This window comes from Gymnoscopelus braueri, assembly GCF_963280865.1.
Source record: "Gymnoscopelus braueri genome assembly, chromosome: 15".
NCBI classification, from domain to species: domain Eukaryota; kingdom Metazoa; phylum Chordata; class Actinopteri; order Myctophiformes; family Myctophidae; genus Gymnoscopelus; species Gymnoscopelus braueri.
The window spans coordinates 3,449,556-3,468,620 of record NC_137620.1 but is presented as its reverse complement, the minus strand read 5'-3'; the positions used below and the strand labels follow the sequence as shown (position 1 = coordinate 3,468,620).

Genomic DNA, 19,065 nt, shown 5'->3' with positions numbered 1-19,065 from the left:
AATCAGCCCGAGGGCCAGAACCGGCCCCTGGGCCATCTTAGTCCGGTCCGTGATGTGCTCAAAGGAAAACAAAACGGCCGCGACCCCCCAAAATAATCATATTTTCACCGGGGACCCCCCACCCTGACAAGCACTTGGAATTGTAGGAGTTGAGGCATTACATTTAAGTTTGACTCGTTTCCACAGATAAATCTTGTGTAAATTAGATGATCTAGAGGCGTTGTGAGCATGTAGATCGGCTATTTTCTAAATGTGTGACTCTTTCTCTTTCTTATCTGACAATTTGGCCAATGTTTGACCAGTTCTTATTGTATAGATTGTTGATTACTTTTAACACAGTAATGATCTTTTTGTGTTCGTTTTTTGTTTGAGGTCTTAAATTCACCTGGGGACCACGATCTCACGTACTCACGCACCCACTTCAAGGGTTGAAATGTAGGCCTGCTCATTCCTCATGCATTGAAGGAAGCATGAGCTCAGTTCGGGGCTCTCCCCAGGCTGGCAGAGGGAGAGTAGTGCCCAGGAGTACAGCTTGGGCAATTGGCACTGGATGAAAAAATGTGTTACAAAAATTGTGGTATATTTTATTTTTTTAAGGGTTGAAATGTGTCAAACCTTTTTCTATGTAACGTGTATAAAGGCATCTATTCACATGAGGGGCACAGTGCGACCCCACGGATCGTCTTGTGTCGTGTCGCTCCCCGTGTGAAAAGGCCTCAACCACTTATACCCTTTATTTTTAGTAAAAGGGACCCAAGTTACAACTGTACTTGGACCGCTTTTTCCCATCTACATCAAATCTCTTCGCCAATAATAGCCGATCTACAAGTGGTTCAAGTGGTTAAATGGGGCTTAAATTAGGGCAGTGGTTCCCAAACGTTTTAGCCCATGCACCCCCTTCTACATCCTGACACCAGATGGTACCAGATGACGCGCCCCCAAAGCTCGACATTTAAAAAAGAGACAACCTAGTCTGTTTATAGTGGTATTTTTGCATTAACTTTAATCAAATAATAAGAAAACTTTACAAAATGTAAAATAGGCCTATGAGCTCTCACATTCAAAAAAGGGGGAGAATAATAAATTGATACATCACACAAAGTGAACATTACTGTGCTCACATACATTAGCGAGCCCACAATTAACCATACACAAGCTGTGAAGCATAGCAGCAGTTATTAAAGAAATTTGAACACCAGTAGTGAAATGGTTGTGTTTATTATGACTGAATGGAGACCTCGCACAGCAGAACAACGCTCTGGACCAAGGCTATGGTTAGGACTGGTTTAAAGCAGTGGTTCTCAAACTTTTTCATGTCAAGGACCCCCAAAATGATATATATTTGGCCGTGGACCCCCATCTCAAATATTTTGTTCTAGGGACCCCCAGAAGCAAAGATTTGAGTTACAAATAATTGAATTTATGCATTTGAAAACTTGAGATGGGACATTCATTCTGCATAATGAGTACTTTCTACTTTTGGTACTTTAAGTACATTTTTATGTCAATACTCTTGTACTTTTACTCAAGTCAATTTTGAATTCCGGACTATTACTTGTAACAGAGTACTTCTACGTTGCAGTATTGATACTTTTGTTTTACTTAAGTAAAACTATTTGAGTATTCTTGGGGTAGTGTCTGTGTGTATCACAGCCAAATAACTTCAGAATGATTTATTTATTGAACTCTAGTTCCCTCTAGTGTCCATGGTGTGTCATAGTCATAGCCCTAAATAGTAAGATAAAGAAAAATATTTTCAACTTCAGAAAATAAAACTTTTCAAAATAAAAAAATGGGAACGCTCTTAGTTACTTTACACCACTGCAAGTGAGGTCACGTGATGATCAGCCTTCTGCTCACGATTACACCGGGAGTTGTTATCTGTGTGTGATGTATTATAACTCTATGGTTGTTATGCATTATATTTTGTTACTTTAAAAGTACGAACAAGGAACAACCCTGAGTGAATCTAACGGCGCAGTAACAGTGTTGCCAGATTCCGCAAGAGAAATAAGCAACCAGGTCTATTAAAACAAGCCCAAAATAAGCGACAGGGCTTCAAAAATGCCCTAAAAGAGTACATTCAGGTGGCTGCAATTCGAAACTGGCCCCTGTAAAAGTCATAACCTAGCCCATGATGTTCTGCCTACTAGTAGTGTATATCTGTCTGTCAATGAATGTCACTATGAAGTATGAATTGAGTACAAAGGACCCTAACGGAAACAAGCCAATGGCTTTCTTGGGTTTTTTAATTCCTATTAACTGACTAACTTGTTTACTGTACTTTCATGTGCAAGTATTTAATCAATCAAACTAGGGCTACAAGCACTTCAAACTTATTACATCTATTTGAAAATTAGCCGATCTACAAGCTCACAGCTAGATCTGCTATTTTCACGAAAATCTTGAAATAAAATGTTTTATTTATTTATTCTATCAACACAAATCTGGTATGGCTCCCTGGGACAAAACATGTTCAGATGAGGGTTATTAGGACAAATACATATTAATTTGGGGGTCCATGACCATGACATGACAACCACAGGTTTAAATAATAATAAATAAATAAAACAAGCCCAAATAAGCAACTGCACTTTAGAAACAAGCCCAAAAAAACGCAACCCATAACCACCAACAACATGTACAAGCAACTTTACAGAAAAAGAAGCCCAAAGTCGCTTATAATAAGCGGACATGGCAACACTGTACAGGAAGGTTATCTGATATAACAGTCAAACCGAAAGCAGAGCTCACCCAACATACACGTCAGAACACTGGTTAATAATGTGTAGGTCGTGAATATACTGGTAAACACAATTGATGTGTACAATTCGTATGGTGAATTCAATAATGCAAACACAAAAATACTCGTGATTACAGGTTTATAAATTTAACAGTCGCTGGAACACGGAAGGACCTCGTGGCGCAACGGTAGCGCGTCTGACTCCAGATCAGAAGGTTGCGTGTTCAAATCACGTCGGGGTCAATTTATTTTTATTTTTGTATTAGTAATGTCGGTTTGATGGTTTTTATGTTATTATAACTAATATATTTAGTCAATACATGAATAATTTCATAATGAAATTATTCATGCATTGACTAACATAGCTGTTAATAGGCATTATTTAGGTATATGTATTTATTTCATATGATTATTAAATGGATAGCCTACATTCATAGATAGGGTTTTGGTCTCAATTCTGAAATACTGTAGATAGACCTACTAAGACCAAGGCAACTGTAGTGTGAGTCAACATTTACCACCAAAATCAATACAAGCACAAATAATGTAAATGGTAAAATGGGCAATTATTGAATAATTCCTGTTGGATAATAAAGCCTTTAAAATAAAATGTTATTGGAACTGAAGCCAAAAAGGATGCTAGTGTCTTTCTAATTGTTGTTCAAAAAAAGATATTGTACAAAAATAATAAAATTGTTTTTAAAGTAATAATAATTAAAACAAATATTTGGTTCAGTTTTTTTATTACAAAATATGGTTAAGCTTACACATTTACAGGCGCAAATATCCGAAAAAATCTATAAATTAATTCAATTCAACATTCCAACATATAATTCAATGTGTTCTAGTGATTAGGCACGAGGTCATGCTGAATTCCTACCTAAGTCTAACATCATAATATTTTAATATGCATAATAGACATATACATACAGACATAATCCTGAGGGCTTTGAAAATAGCTACAAAACAGTACAATTGTCTCAGCAGAACCACTCATTCCTTTTGAAGCCACGATGCTCAGAAATGCATACCATAATGTGTGTTTTAGGCAATGTTTAGCTGCAGCTACTTTCAATGCATTTTATTTTATCTATTTGTAACTCTGAGAGCGTACAAATGTCTGACGGGTCCATTAGGTTACATTTGGACACTCTCAAAGTTAAATTGACACGATGATTCTACTGATGATTGTACATACTGTACATATTGTATTATTTTTTCCCCTCTGCATTTTGTTTTTGCTTTTGTTTTTGTTTGTACATATTCTTTTTTTTCCTGTATTTTTTTTGTGATGATATTTGAACTGTTGGTGGCACTATATATGACTATGAATTGAATACCAAGGACCTCAATGGAAACAAGACCGCAAGGACTTTTTTGAACGGACCTTTTAGACAAAGTATTTTAAATGTAACTGTGCTGTTTTACATTTTTGCCTAATAAAATATTCAATCAATCAATCAATCAATCAATCAATCAAAGTGTAGTTCCTGGATAGCTATACTTGCCTACAAAGCCAAAGTGTAGTAACTACGCAAAGTCAAATCAAACTGATGAAAAATAAGTGATGTATGGCTGGCTGTTCATGAGGTAATTGTTTATCCCCTGAAATCACAAAGGCTGATTTGACCTTTCAGTGTCAAAAAATGTAGCTAACGCACTTTGGCTTTTTAAAAAAAACATCAGTTTATCAGTTGATAAAATGCACGTGCTGATGTCGCTGGCTGTGTTGCAGATGCTGAGCGTCTTCAGGCGGTCATGGTCCCTTTGTCTTCTGGCTGCTCTGTTTTTTTTACTGTTCACAACACAAAGCACAAAGGTTGTCAGAGGTTAGTCGTCACGCTGATGTTTCACACTGCACACTTTAGGGCAGGGGTCTTCAACGTTCTCAGGCCAAGGACCCCATAGCTGAGAGAGAGATGAAGTAGGGACCCCCCACTACATATTGTATACAATTGTGTTGCAGTTTAAAATTCTTCATAGATTTCATAGATAGCTTCATATACTGTATTTTCAGACATTTAACCACTTAAACCGTCAATACTTAGTAAACTTGACCTTCGGCTCTATACTTGCTCTGCTCTTTCCCCCCCTCTACACCAAACCTCTTGGCCGAAAATAGCAGATCTACAAGCGCCAGATCTACTCGCGCTGCGAGGCGTTGTGAGCTTGTAGATCTGCAAATGTTCCCCTCAGAACAGGGATTCTAGGGTTAAAGTTGTTCATGTAAAACAAGTTCCTAAGACAAGTTCCTATCACACAAAGATTTGGCGGAACCCCTGTAGTAACTCTGAGGACCCCCTAGGGGTCCCGGACCCCCTGTTGAAGACCCCTGCTTTAGGGCATTTAGCCTTCAGTATTGAGCCATCTATAAACAGTGGACTTGCTTCGAGGAAGCGTTCTATCCAAAGAACTTCTAAGCACAAATATAGCTCAGGTGAAAACCAAACTTCGATTAAAGCTGCACTATATAACTTTCCTCTTCTACCCTGGATTTGAACCCGGTTTCCTGCGCAAGTGCTGACATTTTTGCCATTGAGCAAATAGAGCCTGCCTGCTTGCTTAAGGGGATACATTGAATCTTGGCCATCAGGTCCAAATTTGTGTCAGATCCTGTGTCTAGGTGAGACATGACCTTTGACACGATCTAAATTACTCAATAGAAGAGCAGAGAGACAAAATAAAACCACCCCGATTGTATATGTTATATTGTATTAACATACTCTACCATACAGATTGTATATCGATGGCCAAAATGCAAAACCTCCTATCTGAAAAATTAACATTGTTGGGAAAATGAAAAAGAAAACTACAAAATGTTGTATCTTTTTTGCACAATGCTATTTTTTTATGATACCCATCACATAATTCACCGTTTCTGGATTTCTGGATTATATTACAATATTATATGTTAATTACACTGATCTCATATTGCAAATGCAGATAGGAGGTTTTTCCCCACTTTTCCTGGATAATTCTGCAGATAGGAGCTTTTGCACTGTGATGTTAAGTGATTGCATAACTAAATAATGATAAATAGTACAGGCTGTACATACATACATTTACAGCTGCAAACAGTTGCATCAGTGGTGTGGTCTAGGTTTGTTTTCCGAGGTATACAATAATCATTCCCTGCACGAGATGCGCGTGGTCGTGGGTATACGCTAGCGCATTTTCAATGGATGAAATGGTTAGTAGACTGTATACGCTTTTTTCCAAAAACAACAATAATTAGGTGGACTACAAAACAACTGGCCCAGGCACCCCTCGACATAATCCCCCCTATACCCTCAACTCCACCACCTGAAATACCCCCCCACTCCCACAACCCCCATTCCCCCCAACCAGCACAACACACCCCCCAAACCCCACCCACCAAAACCCTCATGCCCTCCAACTCCCCTAACTCATACAACTGGATCACCAACCTTGTGTCCGGTGTGGATAGTGGAATAGTATGTAAGATCATTGAATGTCTTAAAGAGCCTATAAGCAAGGAGGAAAGACGGATGCCTTGACCCTAGAATCACCACAGCCAGGGAGGAGATGAGAGCAGCACACAGGGACTTTGTCGCTGACGAAAAAGGAGAGGGTCTGAGGGAGGAATATAAGCGGAGGAAGGAGGAGCTATATCAAGTGTATGCAACTGGAACAACGGGAGCTGACCCAAAAGATCAGGGACATTAAAGAGGTGCATGTTAACCAGAAACATTGCAAGAGCTGGAAGCTCATCAATGACATTTCTGGCAGAAGCTCTTCTCAGACTTCCAAGATCTGGGGAGAAAGCGCAGAGGAACGAGTTGAAACATGGTACCAGCACTTCAAAACACTCCTAGGAAATCCTCCTTCAACCGAAGAAGAGGATGATCCGATGCTCCTGTCTTCCATGACCTTCCCAAACCAGACGGTTCACCATGGATGAGTACCAGAGGGCCAAGGCTACTATCAAGTGAGGCAAGAGCTGCGGGGAAGATGGAGTGACAGCAGAGGTTCTGATGTATGTGCCCATAGACGAGGTGGTGTTGGATTTTATCAAGCACACACGTCTAGCAAGCTGCCGAAGCTGTGGAGCAAAATGATCATCGATCCAGTACCAAAGTCAGGCGAACTCACCAAGGCATTAGCCTGAGCTCACAAGTTGCCAAGACGGCTAACAGGAAGATCCTCAACCGTCTTAGACCCATCTTAGACCCTGTAATGAGAAACTCGGGCAGATACTGGTGCTGAGGAGGATACTGGAAGGAGTAAGGAGCGGAATCTTTCAGTGGTGATCACCTTCATGACTTCCAAAAGGCTTTTGGCACCATCCACCGGGGGAATCTGATGAACATTCTCCGGGCCTATGGAGTTCCTGAGAAGATGGTTCAGATGATGGAGACAAGCTACTCAAGGCAGTCCAGGACTTCTAATAACCTGGGCCTGGACTGCTTCAATGGAACAGGACCTGAAGGTCCGGGGGGCACTTGACTGGAATGCCTTGCATGGGATGAGGAGAGTGTGGAAATCAGACATGGGAGAAGACCTCAAGAGTTCGTATACTGTAGATACAGTTCGTATAGATACAGTGGAGTCAGTACTGCTGTATGGGGCTGAGACATGGACCGTCACAGCACAACAGGAAAGGGCCTTGGATGGAGTCTACACAAGAATGCTATGAATGGCACTAGGAGTCACATGGACAGACCACATCAGAAATGTGGTCCTCTACAGGAACCTACCATGGGTCACAGACAAAGTCAGAGAGAGAAGGATGAGGCAGGGCACTGCGTCAGGGACCCATAACTAGTGGCAAGCAAACTAACACTATGAGAGCCAACCCAGGGCAAAGCCAGGAGAGACAAGAAGTGCACCACCTACGTAGATGCACTTCGGCGTAACAGCTTAGCCAACAATACTGTAGAGCTCAAGACCCTGATGCTAGATAGTTGAGTGTGGAGGGCAGCGATTCAGGAGTCCCAAGTTGGTATTGGCTAGACCACACTCACACATCGCATCGCAAAGACCCTATTCTATATGATCCGGCCTAACTGACCCATGCCCTCCTCAACATAATCCCCCCATACCCTCTACCCCCAACTCCACCACCTGCAATACTCCCCCACTCCCACAACCCCCCCCCCCCCCAACTGCCAGCCCACACCTCTCCACCTCCATAACTCAAAACCCCATCCCACTTCAGGAGTCCTGAGTTGGTGTTGGCTAGACCACACTTTCGCATCACAAAGACCCTATCCTGTATGATCCGGCCTAACTGGCCTATGCCCCCCTCAACATAATCCCCCCCATACCCTCTACCCCCCAACTCCACCACCTGCAATACTCCCCCACTCCCACAAACCCCATACCCCCCAACTGCCAGCCCACACCTCACAACCCCCATAACTCAAAACCCCATCCCACCCCATACCCTCATACCCCCAAATCCCACCCAACCCATTACCCCCACTCCCAGAACCCCCGGTCCCCATGCCCCCAACCAGCACACCCAAACCCTCATGCACCCCCCACCTCATACCCCCCCAACCACCACCCACACCTCCCACACCCTATAACTCCAAACCCCATCCCACCCCCATACCCTCATACCCTCCAACCGACACACCACAATATTTTCACAGGGTTGTTGGCTGCCACAGTGTTCACGTGATTTTGATCTGCAATTAATAAAAAATCACGACAATGACGTTCACATTTAAGCAGCAATGACAACCTCTAACCACAAGTTCAAAATGTTCAATGCCAAAACCTCCTATCTACACCTAAAAATGACCTCCTATCTACATAGATGCACATAGGAGGTTTTTACCTAGAAACAAACAAACATTATTTTTGTTAAATAATGCTTTTTTATGCTCATTTTGAGATCAAGACATTCTACAGTACTGTATCAAGTATTACCATTACATTTTCTTTATCAACTCACACTCTTGGTGTGATAAAAGTGTCACCACCTGACACTAATCATAAGCAATCAACAAGGCAATGCAATTAACTTGACAGTTACTAACAAATACTTAAACAGTAAGGGTGCAAGACACTTTTTTATTCTGAAAATAATTGATTACTACAAACTGAAAGACATTTAGACGGTCTACATAACATAGAATTCCCAAGTTTCAGCTCTGTCTGCTGCTCAACTAGTTCTGGTGCAGATAAGAGGTTTTGCGCTTCAACATTTTAGCACTAATTGGCACTGAACAAGATAGGAGGTTTTAGTCAAATGACTTTTTCTGACAAAATGAGGGGCGGGACTATCTTGCAGACAGACTGAGCATGTGCAGCATAGCCTATAGTCCTCATCCACAGTGAAATCTGAAAATCATGAAATTTGCACATAGGAGGTTTTGCATTTTGGCCATCGATATGTTATATTGTATTAACATACTCTACCATACAGATTGTATAAGTTATATTGTATTAACATACTCTACCATACAGATTGGACAACATTTTAATGTATTCACTAAGAAAACGTTTTAGTGCCACTTTAAGTTCAGGTATTCCTCAGAGAAAGATATAAGCGTCACATTTCTCAGATACATTCCAAAATGTGTGTGTGTCTTTTTACAAAAACCTTCGACACTTCAACTTCAATCCCTTAGATCATCAGAATGACAAGGATAAAGGTTTCCCATTTGATAACCAGGTGGGCCCTATGACATGTTTTATCGCGCAACGGCCCAATAAATCCAAGGTCCTATTATGTTCTTATCGTAATAATGTTATCTTCCTTTCCACACTCCATTGATTTGTACAGTCACTATATTGGGGAAGTCACACACACACACACACACACACACACACACAAGCTCACACACACACACACACACGCACACGCACACGCACACGCACACGCACACGCACACGCACACGCACAGGTCGATTTGTATTATCTTTGAACAGGAACCTGATGGGAACTCATTGCTTGGCTGATTTCAGTCCCATAAATCTCTTTCTCCAGATTAGGGCTGTCCTTGACTAAAGAAAGTAGTCGACTAATGGTCATAGAAATGTGTCCACAAATTGATTACTAGGTTGATTTGATCAACAAATCTGTAAAAGTGTGTTTTCTGCATACAATCCCACACAGAGCAGCCTTTTCAGGTTGGTGAAGTTAAAGACTGAACATTCTAATGTTGATTTCACAATGGCTACTGGCTAGTGCAAGTTAGAGACTGGCAGAATTAAAGGTTTTTGAGAGATTGTTTTTCAAAGAATAATCAATTCAGCATTGAAAAAAAAACATGAAAATGATGAATCACCTAAGAAACTACTTAAAGGGATATTTCCCTTTCAAAACAAATGTGGGTCATTTTATCGTCTAATCAGGCTTTTGTGAGCCCCCCAGACAGTTTTTAAGTTGCTTGATTCAGTATTTAGATATTTGATATTAATTTTATCAGACACGCCCCCTTCCTATACAAACCCATTATAACTTCAAACTTCATTTTTAACACGTTAGATTCATCAAAAACACCCGTCCTTGGTAAAGTAAAAGTCTGGAATAAAAAAATTACTTGAGTAAAAGTACAAAAGTATTAGTAAAAAATATACTTAAAGTACCAAGTACTCATTATGCAGAATGTCCTGTTTCACAAGTTAGTCTAAAAATTTATAAAAATTATTTTGAAAATAGCAGATCTATAAGCTCACAATGCGTCACATCGCGAGGCATTGTGAGCTTGTAGATCGGCTATTTTCAAATGGCCGAAATGTATTTAGAAGTGGTTAATGTATATTTTTTTATAATAATCAAAATCTACAAAGTAACTAGTAACTAATGTGTTCACATAATTGTAGTGGGGTAAAAAGTACAATATTTACCTGAGATGTAGTGGATTAGAAGTAAAAGTATTGGAAGTTGGAAATACTCAAGTAAAGTACAGTACTTAAGTAAATCTACTTAGTTACTGTCCACCACTGCTGGTTCGGGGGCCTCATACCTCTTTGCCGCAGGTGCCGCATATGCAGCCGAAGAGCCCGTTGACCATCTGGATGGTGCAGAGCACGGCCGCAATGCTGCCGGTCACCAGCAGGGTGGAGAAGAGAGCCACGTTGAACTCCACCACGTTCTCGGGTTCCCTACAAAAGTCCCACAGGTCTGGGTTCTCCAGGTAGCTTCCGTTGCTGGGAAAGACAAACAACAGAGAAAAGCTGTTACTGTATAGGTTCATCCTGTCCTATAGGGCAGCGGTTCTCAACCTGTGGGTCGGGACCCCCAAGGGGATCCCCAGAAGAAGACAGTAAGAAGACAGTAAAGTGACAATTTAAGGACTTTTAAAGAAACAAAACAATGTAATGAAAAAAAACAAAAAAAACACATTACTGCATCAAAAGTAATCAACAAACTATACTATAAAAACTGGTCAGACATAGGCCAAATTGTCAAATAATATAAGAAAGAGGCAAAACATGTGAAAATAGGTATTTTGGGGGGTCCCCAGTTCAAATATGATTATTTTGGGGGTTGAAAAGGTTGAGAACCACTGTCCTAGGGGCAGTGGTTCTCAAACGTTTACATTTCGAGGACCCCCACCGCCCATCCCACCCCCCCCACACACATACGCACAGTCGCACACACACACACACACACACACACACACACACACACACACACACACACACACACACACACACACACACACACACACACTCTTAACTCTGACAGTACCATTTGTGTACTGTCAGAGTTACAGACTTGTAAGGGTTAATTTAGAACCCCCTAAAGGAACCTGCAGAGAGTCCTTGGACCCCAAACAAAAATAGGCAATCTACAAGCTCACGACACGTTGCATCATGGTGCATTGTGAACTTGTAGATCTACTATTTTCACCTCCATTTGACCATTTTTCTTTTCTTTTTTTCATCAGGATGGGGGATAATTAGGGGGACAATGCTTATAATAATAATAAATTAGCATGTATTATTTTTTTCGCATAATAAACATCCATGTAAGCGCTCAAAACAAGTGTTCTTTTTTTTTTGGTGATAACTGTCTTTTAAGAGATTTGATGAGACAAAAATGTTTTTGCACATTTTCTAAAAATAATACTTAATGACATAATGACACTCCTAAAATAGGGATGGCAGGTTGAAAGTGGTTCACACATATGGCCATGGCCCCCAAATGCCCATATACTGTGTATTGTGTGTCCAAAGTGAGTGACACCCACAACCACTATACTAGAGCGACAACAACCTGGTACTATCCCCAAATAACAAACATGGGAAAATTCTCATTCTACTACTCCACAATGTGGAATGCCCTGACCCCATACATTAAAGCAGTGTTTCCTAATCATTTTGGTGCCAAGGAACACCTGGCATAGCCAAAAGATCCCAGGGCACACCTAGATATACAGTGTGTATCCTTTAATGATTAAAGGACGTAAATCACTGGTTTCTTTCAAAACTGTCCTGAAAAATCATCCATCAGGAGACCACAAGCGGAGGTAAAATGCAAATTCCCATAGAAAGGAGGTGACATTCTCTGCCGCCGTTTTCCCGCTTTCTCCTTTATACATAATGTTTTGTATTTGTTGATGACATTTTAGCGTGTAATTCTTTATGCTATGTTGATGAATGACAACAAGTCCCCAGGACGTTATTCTTTTGGCATTAATGTCTGACTGTACCTAATTTTAGCAGTAGTGTAAAGTAACTAAGTACATTTACTTGTACAATTTTGAGGTATTTGTACTTTCCTTGACTATTTCCAATTTCCAATACTTTTACTTCTACTCCACTACATCTCAGATCCAAATATTGTACTTTTACTCCATTTATTTGAAAACATTAGTTATACTTTGCAGATTGTGATTATTATGTACAACACATACATTAACCACTTCAGCCCTATATACATTTCGTCCATTTGAAAATAGCAGATCTACAAGCTCGCATTGCGACGGATTGTGAGCTTGTAGATCTACCATTTTCAAAAGATTTTTGTACATTTTATACATTTGAAAACTTTGGAACAAATATTGGAACATTGGAAATTCAGTCACGTATACCAGCTTGCTTTCTTTTTTCTCTCTCTGGCAACACTGCTAGTGGCTCCCCATTGGCTTAAAGGACAGCCAATGAGCGAAAACATGTCGAACACATTTGACTAGTGCTCAGTCTCTTCAGAGACCAGCCTGCTTGCAAGCTGGTAAAAATGTAGTACTTTTTTCCACCACTGGTCTTACTTGTCCGCGAAGGGACGACCCCACACTGGGAGCACGTCTGGTAAAAAGCTGAAGTTACACACGGGTCCGTTGGCCAGGCCGACGGCCGCCACGGCCACGCTGTATATGGCGCCCGCCACGCCCACTGCAGCGAAGCCGATGGACAGGAACATCTGCAGGGTGCACAGAACACAGCGATGGAAAAAAAGTACTCAATTTTTTTTACTTAGTAGTATCATCAATACTGCACTATGGAAATACTCTGAAACAAGTCCGGAATTCAAAATGTACTTGAGAAAAAGTACAAAAGTATTGGAATCAAAATGTACTTAGAATACCAAAAGTAAAAGTACTCATTATGCAGAATGTACCATTTCAAGTTTTCAAATGAATAAAAAATCTTTTGAAAATAGCAGATCTACAAGCTCACAATGCGTCGAATCGCGACGCATCGCATTGCAACGCATTGTGAGCTTGTAGATCGGCTATTTTCAAATGGCCGAAATTTATATAGGGCTGAAGTGGTTAATGTATGTTTTGTAATAATAATCCAAATCTACAAAGTAACTAGTAACTAAAGTTTTCAAATACATGTAGTAGAGTACAATATTTGGAAAGCGAAATGTAGTGGAGTAGAAGTAAAAGTATTGGAAATTGGAAATACTCAAGTAAAGTACCTCAAAATTGTACTTAAATATAGTACTTAAAGGTATCATGACATTCATTTTCACTTTTTTTATCTTTTATGTTTTTTGGGGGGTTTTATGACCTCAATTACACCCAAAAAATCTGAACTTTGAACATTCAGTGGATTTTCTGTGGTCTGGGGTTTTCTGAATAATTAGGCTGAAAAGTAATCTGAGCTTGGCCCTTCGACAGTGAGGTCACAGTCGATTAATCCCGCCCACTGTCCTCCTCGCCCCTCCCCTCCCCTATCCTTTCCTTTGGGGGGGGCGGAGCAGAGGCGATGATTGACAGGCAAAATCCCTCACCAGCGACACCCGCAGGCAAAGATTTCTTTTGACATTGCAGTTGAAAAGGCTTTAGAAATGTGAGACAAAAACACCTACAGTGGATCACTGGAATGGAATTTTCACTTAAAACTTTTTGTACACTTTTGAAGGACCAGGACAAAGACTTTGAATGTGGTGTAAAAGTGAATGTCATGATACCTTTAAGTAAATGTACTTAGTTACTTTCCACCACTGCACAGAACACAATGTCAGAACCTCACATCTTACTCTAGGGGGGACCCCACATTATTGTGGGGGGTCCCCAGATGATTAGCTTAATGTGCAACATTGTTTTCCCACTCAACAGTAAACACACCAACATACAGTATACGTGTATACAGGGTATCTGCACATTTCTAAAGTTACAATTGAATGACTATTAACACCTTTTTAATACCAAATTGGCCAAATTGTCAAATATTATGTAAGAAAGAGGCAAACATTGTGAAAATATATTTTCACAATTTTATCTGTGGAACCGAGTCAAACTAAATGTAATGCCTACAATTCCAAGTGCTTGTCAGGGTGGGGGGTCCCCAGTTCAAATATGGTTACTTTGGGGGGTCGTGGCCTGAAAAGTTTGGGAATCCTTGCTCTAGAGAAAGTAACAAAAAAAATGTCAAAACAAAACTCTGTATATCTCTAAACCTTAGTGTTAATGTATCCATGTACAGTTACTCCAAGAGTGTCCAAATGGACCCTTATGTGGCTGCATTTGTCGAGGTGTCCATAATCAATCCCTGTAGGGCATGTCGTACTGTAGGTGAAAATCTTCCCAAACTTTCAAAATAGTGAAAATAGCCATTCTAAAAGCTCACAACGTTTGGCGATGTGACACGTTGTGAGCTGGTAGATCTGCTATTCCCTGTCAGTCACAAAGGCCCCTTTGATGGCCGTTTGACACCTACCCCACAACGGTTGGCACAGCACCCATCTCTGGAGCTGGTCAGGTGAATGTGAATGGCAGGAATAAGGATCTAAAGAGAGAGAGAGAGAGAGAGAGAGAGAGAGAGAGAGAGAGAGAGAGAGAGAGAGAGAGAGAGAGAGAGAGAGAGAGAGAGAGAGAGAGAGAGAGTGTGAGAGAGAGAGTGAGAGTGAGAGAGAGAGAGAGAGAGAGAGAGAGAGAGAGAGAGAGAGAGGGAGAGAGAGTTAGAATGCACATGTAACTTGATCTGTATAGCCTTTTGAAACAGTTTCCAACACAGGTTTAAAAAGTAAAAGCTAACTTGAACCCTAAAAACAAACCTGACCATCATTTTGCATCAGCGAGAAAAAAAGGAAAAACATGTCTATTTTTAAATATAGCAGCACTAAATACAAATAACAAAAGTAAAAGAAATTACAGCTTATATTAATACAATTGGCAATTAAGCAAAAATGCTAAATAAAAACCAACAGGAAAGCAACACAAGATAAACAGCTAAAATAGAAAGTAAAAACAAATACCTCAAAAGCTGACTTTTGAGGTATTTCTTTTTACTTTCTATTCTTAGCTGTTTATATATATAAATACATAGAGTAGACTACAGTACATGCTGGATGTGAAAGAGATTTAACTGATGCTGATCATACAGTGCAGACTGAAACAGTTAGTACAGATTGGGGTTTGGGTCTGGGGACCCCCATGGGCCCTTGAGGGGTTCCAGGGCGTTCCCAGCAAAATGTTACAGTTTTACTGTTACATTTTAACCCCGACTGTAGATCTGCTATTTTCAAAAAACCTTGAAAATGTTTGAAAAATGTGGGAATTTTTTTTAACATTTTAACAACGCAAATCTTATCTGCGCAAAATATGTTTAGGTCCGGTGGTCCACGGCCAAATACTAATTCATTTGGGGGTCCTTGATAAGAAAATGTTTGAGAACCACTGGTCCAGATTACAATACAGCACACAGTGTGTAGGCTACACTGTTAATTTAGCTGTGTGAAAATCTGCAATCTGTAAATTTCATGTCCTACCCACTACCCAGGATTTGAACCCTGGTCCTCCGCACGAGAGACTTAGCTTTTACCAACCGCTCTCCCAAGACAGAATCCGATTGGTTAAAATACAGTTTTATTCTTTAATCCATTAAGACCGGGAACCCATCTGTGTAACCACTTAAACCATTATTTTATACTTTGGCTATTTTTGAAAATTTGTGAAAATATGTGAAAATCTTTGAATATATACTGTATATTGTTAAAGCGAAAAATTTTAACTCAAATCTTTGCTTCTGGGGCGGTCCCTGGAACAAAATATTGTGATATTGGGGGTCCGCGCCCAAATACATATCATTTTGAGGGTCCTTGACATGAAAAAGTTTGAGAACCACTGATTATAGCAACATACGTTTTTTTTTTAAACTGTTAGGATTTAGAAGACATTTGTAGAATCCCCCAGAAGCAAAGATTTGAGTTACAAATGTTCGCTTAAAAATATATATATATTCAAAGATTTCATTTGTGCCGCGCTATGAGCTTGTATATCTGCTATTTTTTAATAGCCAAAGAAATAAAAAAATTACACCGATTATTTCCCAGTCTGAATGGGTTAAAATAAATTCTGGAACTTAACCATTTGCAACTGCCAGAGTGTACAAACCAAATGGACCCTTTACAGGTCCATTTGGTTCCACCTGTACAATCTTAGAGTTATATTTACACTCCCAGTTTTACTGTGTGTGTAGCCATTGAGCAACACAGGCCATGTAACCCTTAACCCTGAAACTGTGAGCGCCACGCTGTAGCTTTTGAGCTGCACCAAGCCAACGTTATCATTATGTCTGCATCTTTCATTAGGTTTTTGTATCTAATTTCATCATGACTTTTTGTTTTCCATTTCAGTTAAAGGAGAATTTTGGACTAAAGTTTTCTTACCTTTTCTATGACGTTATGATATCTTAGGATGAATGGTACAGTAGAAAATTTTCATAACTCCACCCCTGAGCCGCCACAGCTTAAAAGGTGCGCGGATAGGCCTTAGGTTAGATCACATATTTTAATATATATATATATATTATTATTTTTTAGATCTGACGTTCATAGTGACAGAACACTATGCAACCAAAAAAAAAAAAAAAAAAAACAGAAGTCTCGCTAGACGAGATTGAAATCTCGAGATTTCAGTCTCGTCTAGCGAGACTTCTGTTTTTTGTTTTTTTTTGGGACAGCTTTTAAGCTGTGGCGGCTCAGGGGTGGAGTTATGACATTTTTCCACTGTACCATTCATCCTAAGATATAACGTCATAGAAAAGGTAAGAAAACTTTAGTCCAGAATTCTCCTTTAAGTTTCAACTAGTTTTTAAAGCACGTTTGCTAGTTTATTTATTTTATTCGTTTTGATTAGTTTCAGTGTTATTTTGTTCCTTATTATAATATGGGATAATTAAGTCAAATGTCAAATGAGTATGTAATAAAAACTCGACCAAAAATCACACCATTTAAAGAAATATATATTCACACCCATTACACTTGTATGACATTTTGACAAAGACAAATACTAAGGATATTTTCTCTATGATTTTGTTAGCTTTGTGAAAACAATACAGTTTATTTTTATTATTTCAGATTACGTTACGTTACTCATTAACACTAGTTTCTTATTTTTTCACGTGTTTTTTGTTTTAATAGTTAACTATACTAACCTTGCACCAGGCCCCAGAACTCAATAAGGGGAACACCGGCATAGAGGGGGAAAAAGCTTGGTATAGACCACTGGGGGCCCTCCGGTAAATGGTGCATTTATATAGCACACCCATTCACACACCGAAGGCGGAGGAAAACAAGGCAAGGCAGCAGCCTGCTCATCGTGAGCAATTAGGGGTTCAGTGTCTTGCTCAAGGACACTTCGACGCTAACTCTGGGGGAGCGGGGGATCGAACTGGGAACCTCACGGTTGCCATGCGGCCACTCTGCCTCTGAGCCACTGCTGATGACTTTTGCTCCGGTCAACAACGTATATAGAGTTCAAGTTCAGTGCTTCTCAAAGTGGGGACCGGGGACCTCCAGGGGTCCTTGAGGGGGTTCCAGGGGGTCCCCAGCGAAATTAGTAGATAACATAGCATCAAAATCCGTTTAACCACTTTAACCTATTCACGTTGGCTATTTGAAAAGCTCACAACGCGTCACCATGCGAAGCCCTGTGAGCTTGTAGATCTGCTATTTTCAAAAGAAAATCTTGAAACATTTTAACAATACAAAATCTTGTATACGGGTCCTTGTCACACAATCTTTTCTGATGGTGATCCGCGGCCAAATGCATATTCATTTGAGGGCCCTAGACACGTACAAAGTTTGAGAACCACTGGTTTAAACCAAAACACAGCCACTAGTAGAACAACTCACCATGATTCCTCCCCCCAGAAGGCCTCCCATGAACTTGACCTCCGGCGTGAGCCTGGGGTGGTCCTCGGTGTCATCTCCTGCATATTTGGTGTCCCAGCCGGGGAAGAACAGCATGATATTGCAGATGACCGACACCGTGGCCAGCACGTACAGAGCGACGGCGATGAACTTGGAGCATTTTCCTGTACACATGATGAAGCCTCGTGGTTTTGTGTGTATGATCAAGTACACAGGGTGATGGATCGAATACCTTTTCACGCAGGTACTCTAAGTAGAATCCGTGTCTTGTGGGCTGTTTCAAAGGTATTCCCGTTTGGTGCTTTTCGAGCCTCCCTTAGAGCTTGGTGTGAGGTGAACAGTATGGGGGGCTGTGCTTAAATATCTAGTGGAGGTTTTTTCGAACGGGATGGAGAAGGCGGAGTCATAATGTGGGATAGTCCACCTTCTGTTATCTCCACCTCCCCTTTCTATCTTAACTCTGATGCACTTCCACCCAACAAAGTCGTAAAACATGATTTTCAACACATCCCCACCCATTTCCTCATGTAAAGCATTAACACTTTGTTTTCTTTTTTTTCTTTTTACAAGGTGATTTTAGCCAAAGTCAAACAAACCCTTCTGACCTCTTGACCTCTCCTGGAGGGGGGGGAAAGCGCACTGGAAACCTCGGGGGCCATTGATTTTTTTCTTTCTTTTCTCTTTTTTTTAAACACACTACCATGGCAAAGCCAGATAAGAGTTAGCTCAGTGCAAAGAGCAACGGCGTTTCAACTGCTTTCCATATACGCTGCTGCTGCCAACAACTCTACTC

At 40.5% G+C, this 19,065-nt stretch overlaps 2 protein-coding genes across 2 annotated transcripts in view; both read right to left on the bottom strand.

The window, feature by feature from the left end:
- Positions 1-10,680: 10,680 nt before the first annotated feature.
- tm4sf21b (transmembrane 4 L six family member 21b) lies at positions 10,681-18,446 on the bottom strand (the record flags this gene model as incomplete). Its single annotated transcript, XM_080452055.1, has 4 exons — positions 10,681-10,870; positions 12,937-13,088; positions 14,837-14,905; positions 18,255-18,446. 4 exons carry the CDS (start codon positions 18,444-18,446, stop codon positions 10,681-10,683), a joined length of 603 nt encoding a protein of 200 aa, XP_080308181.1.
- mblac1 (metallo-beta-lactamase domain containing 1) overlaps positions 18,359-19,065 on the bottom strand; it is a 26,846-nt gene continuing 26,139 nt past the window's right edge. The window contains exon 4 of the mRNA XM_080452054.1: positions 18,359-18,436. The gene's annotated coding sequence lies outside the window, so the exon portion shown is untranslated. The remainder of the gene's footprint in view (positions 18,437-19,065) is intronic.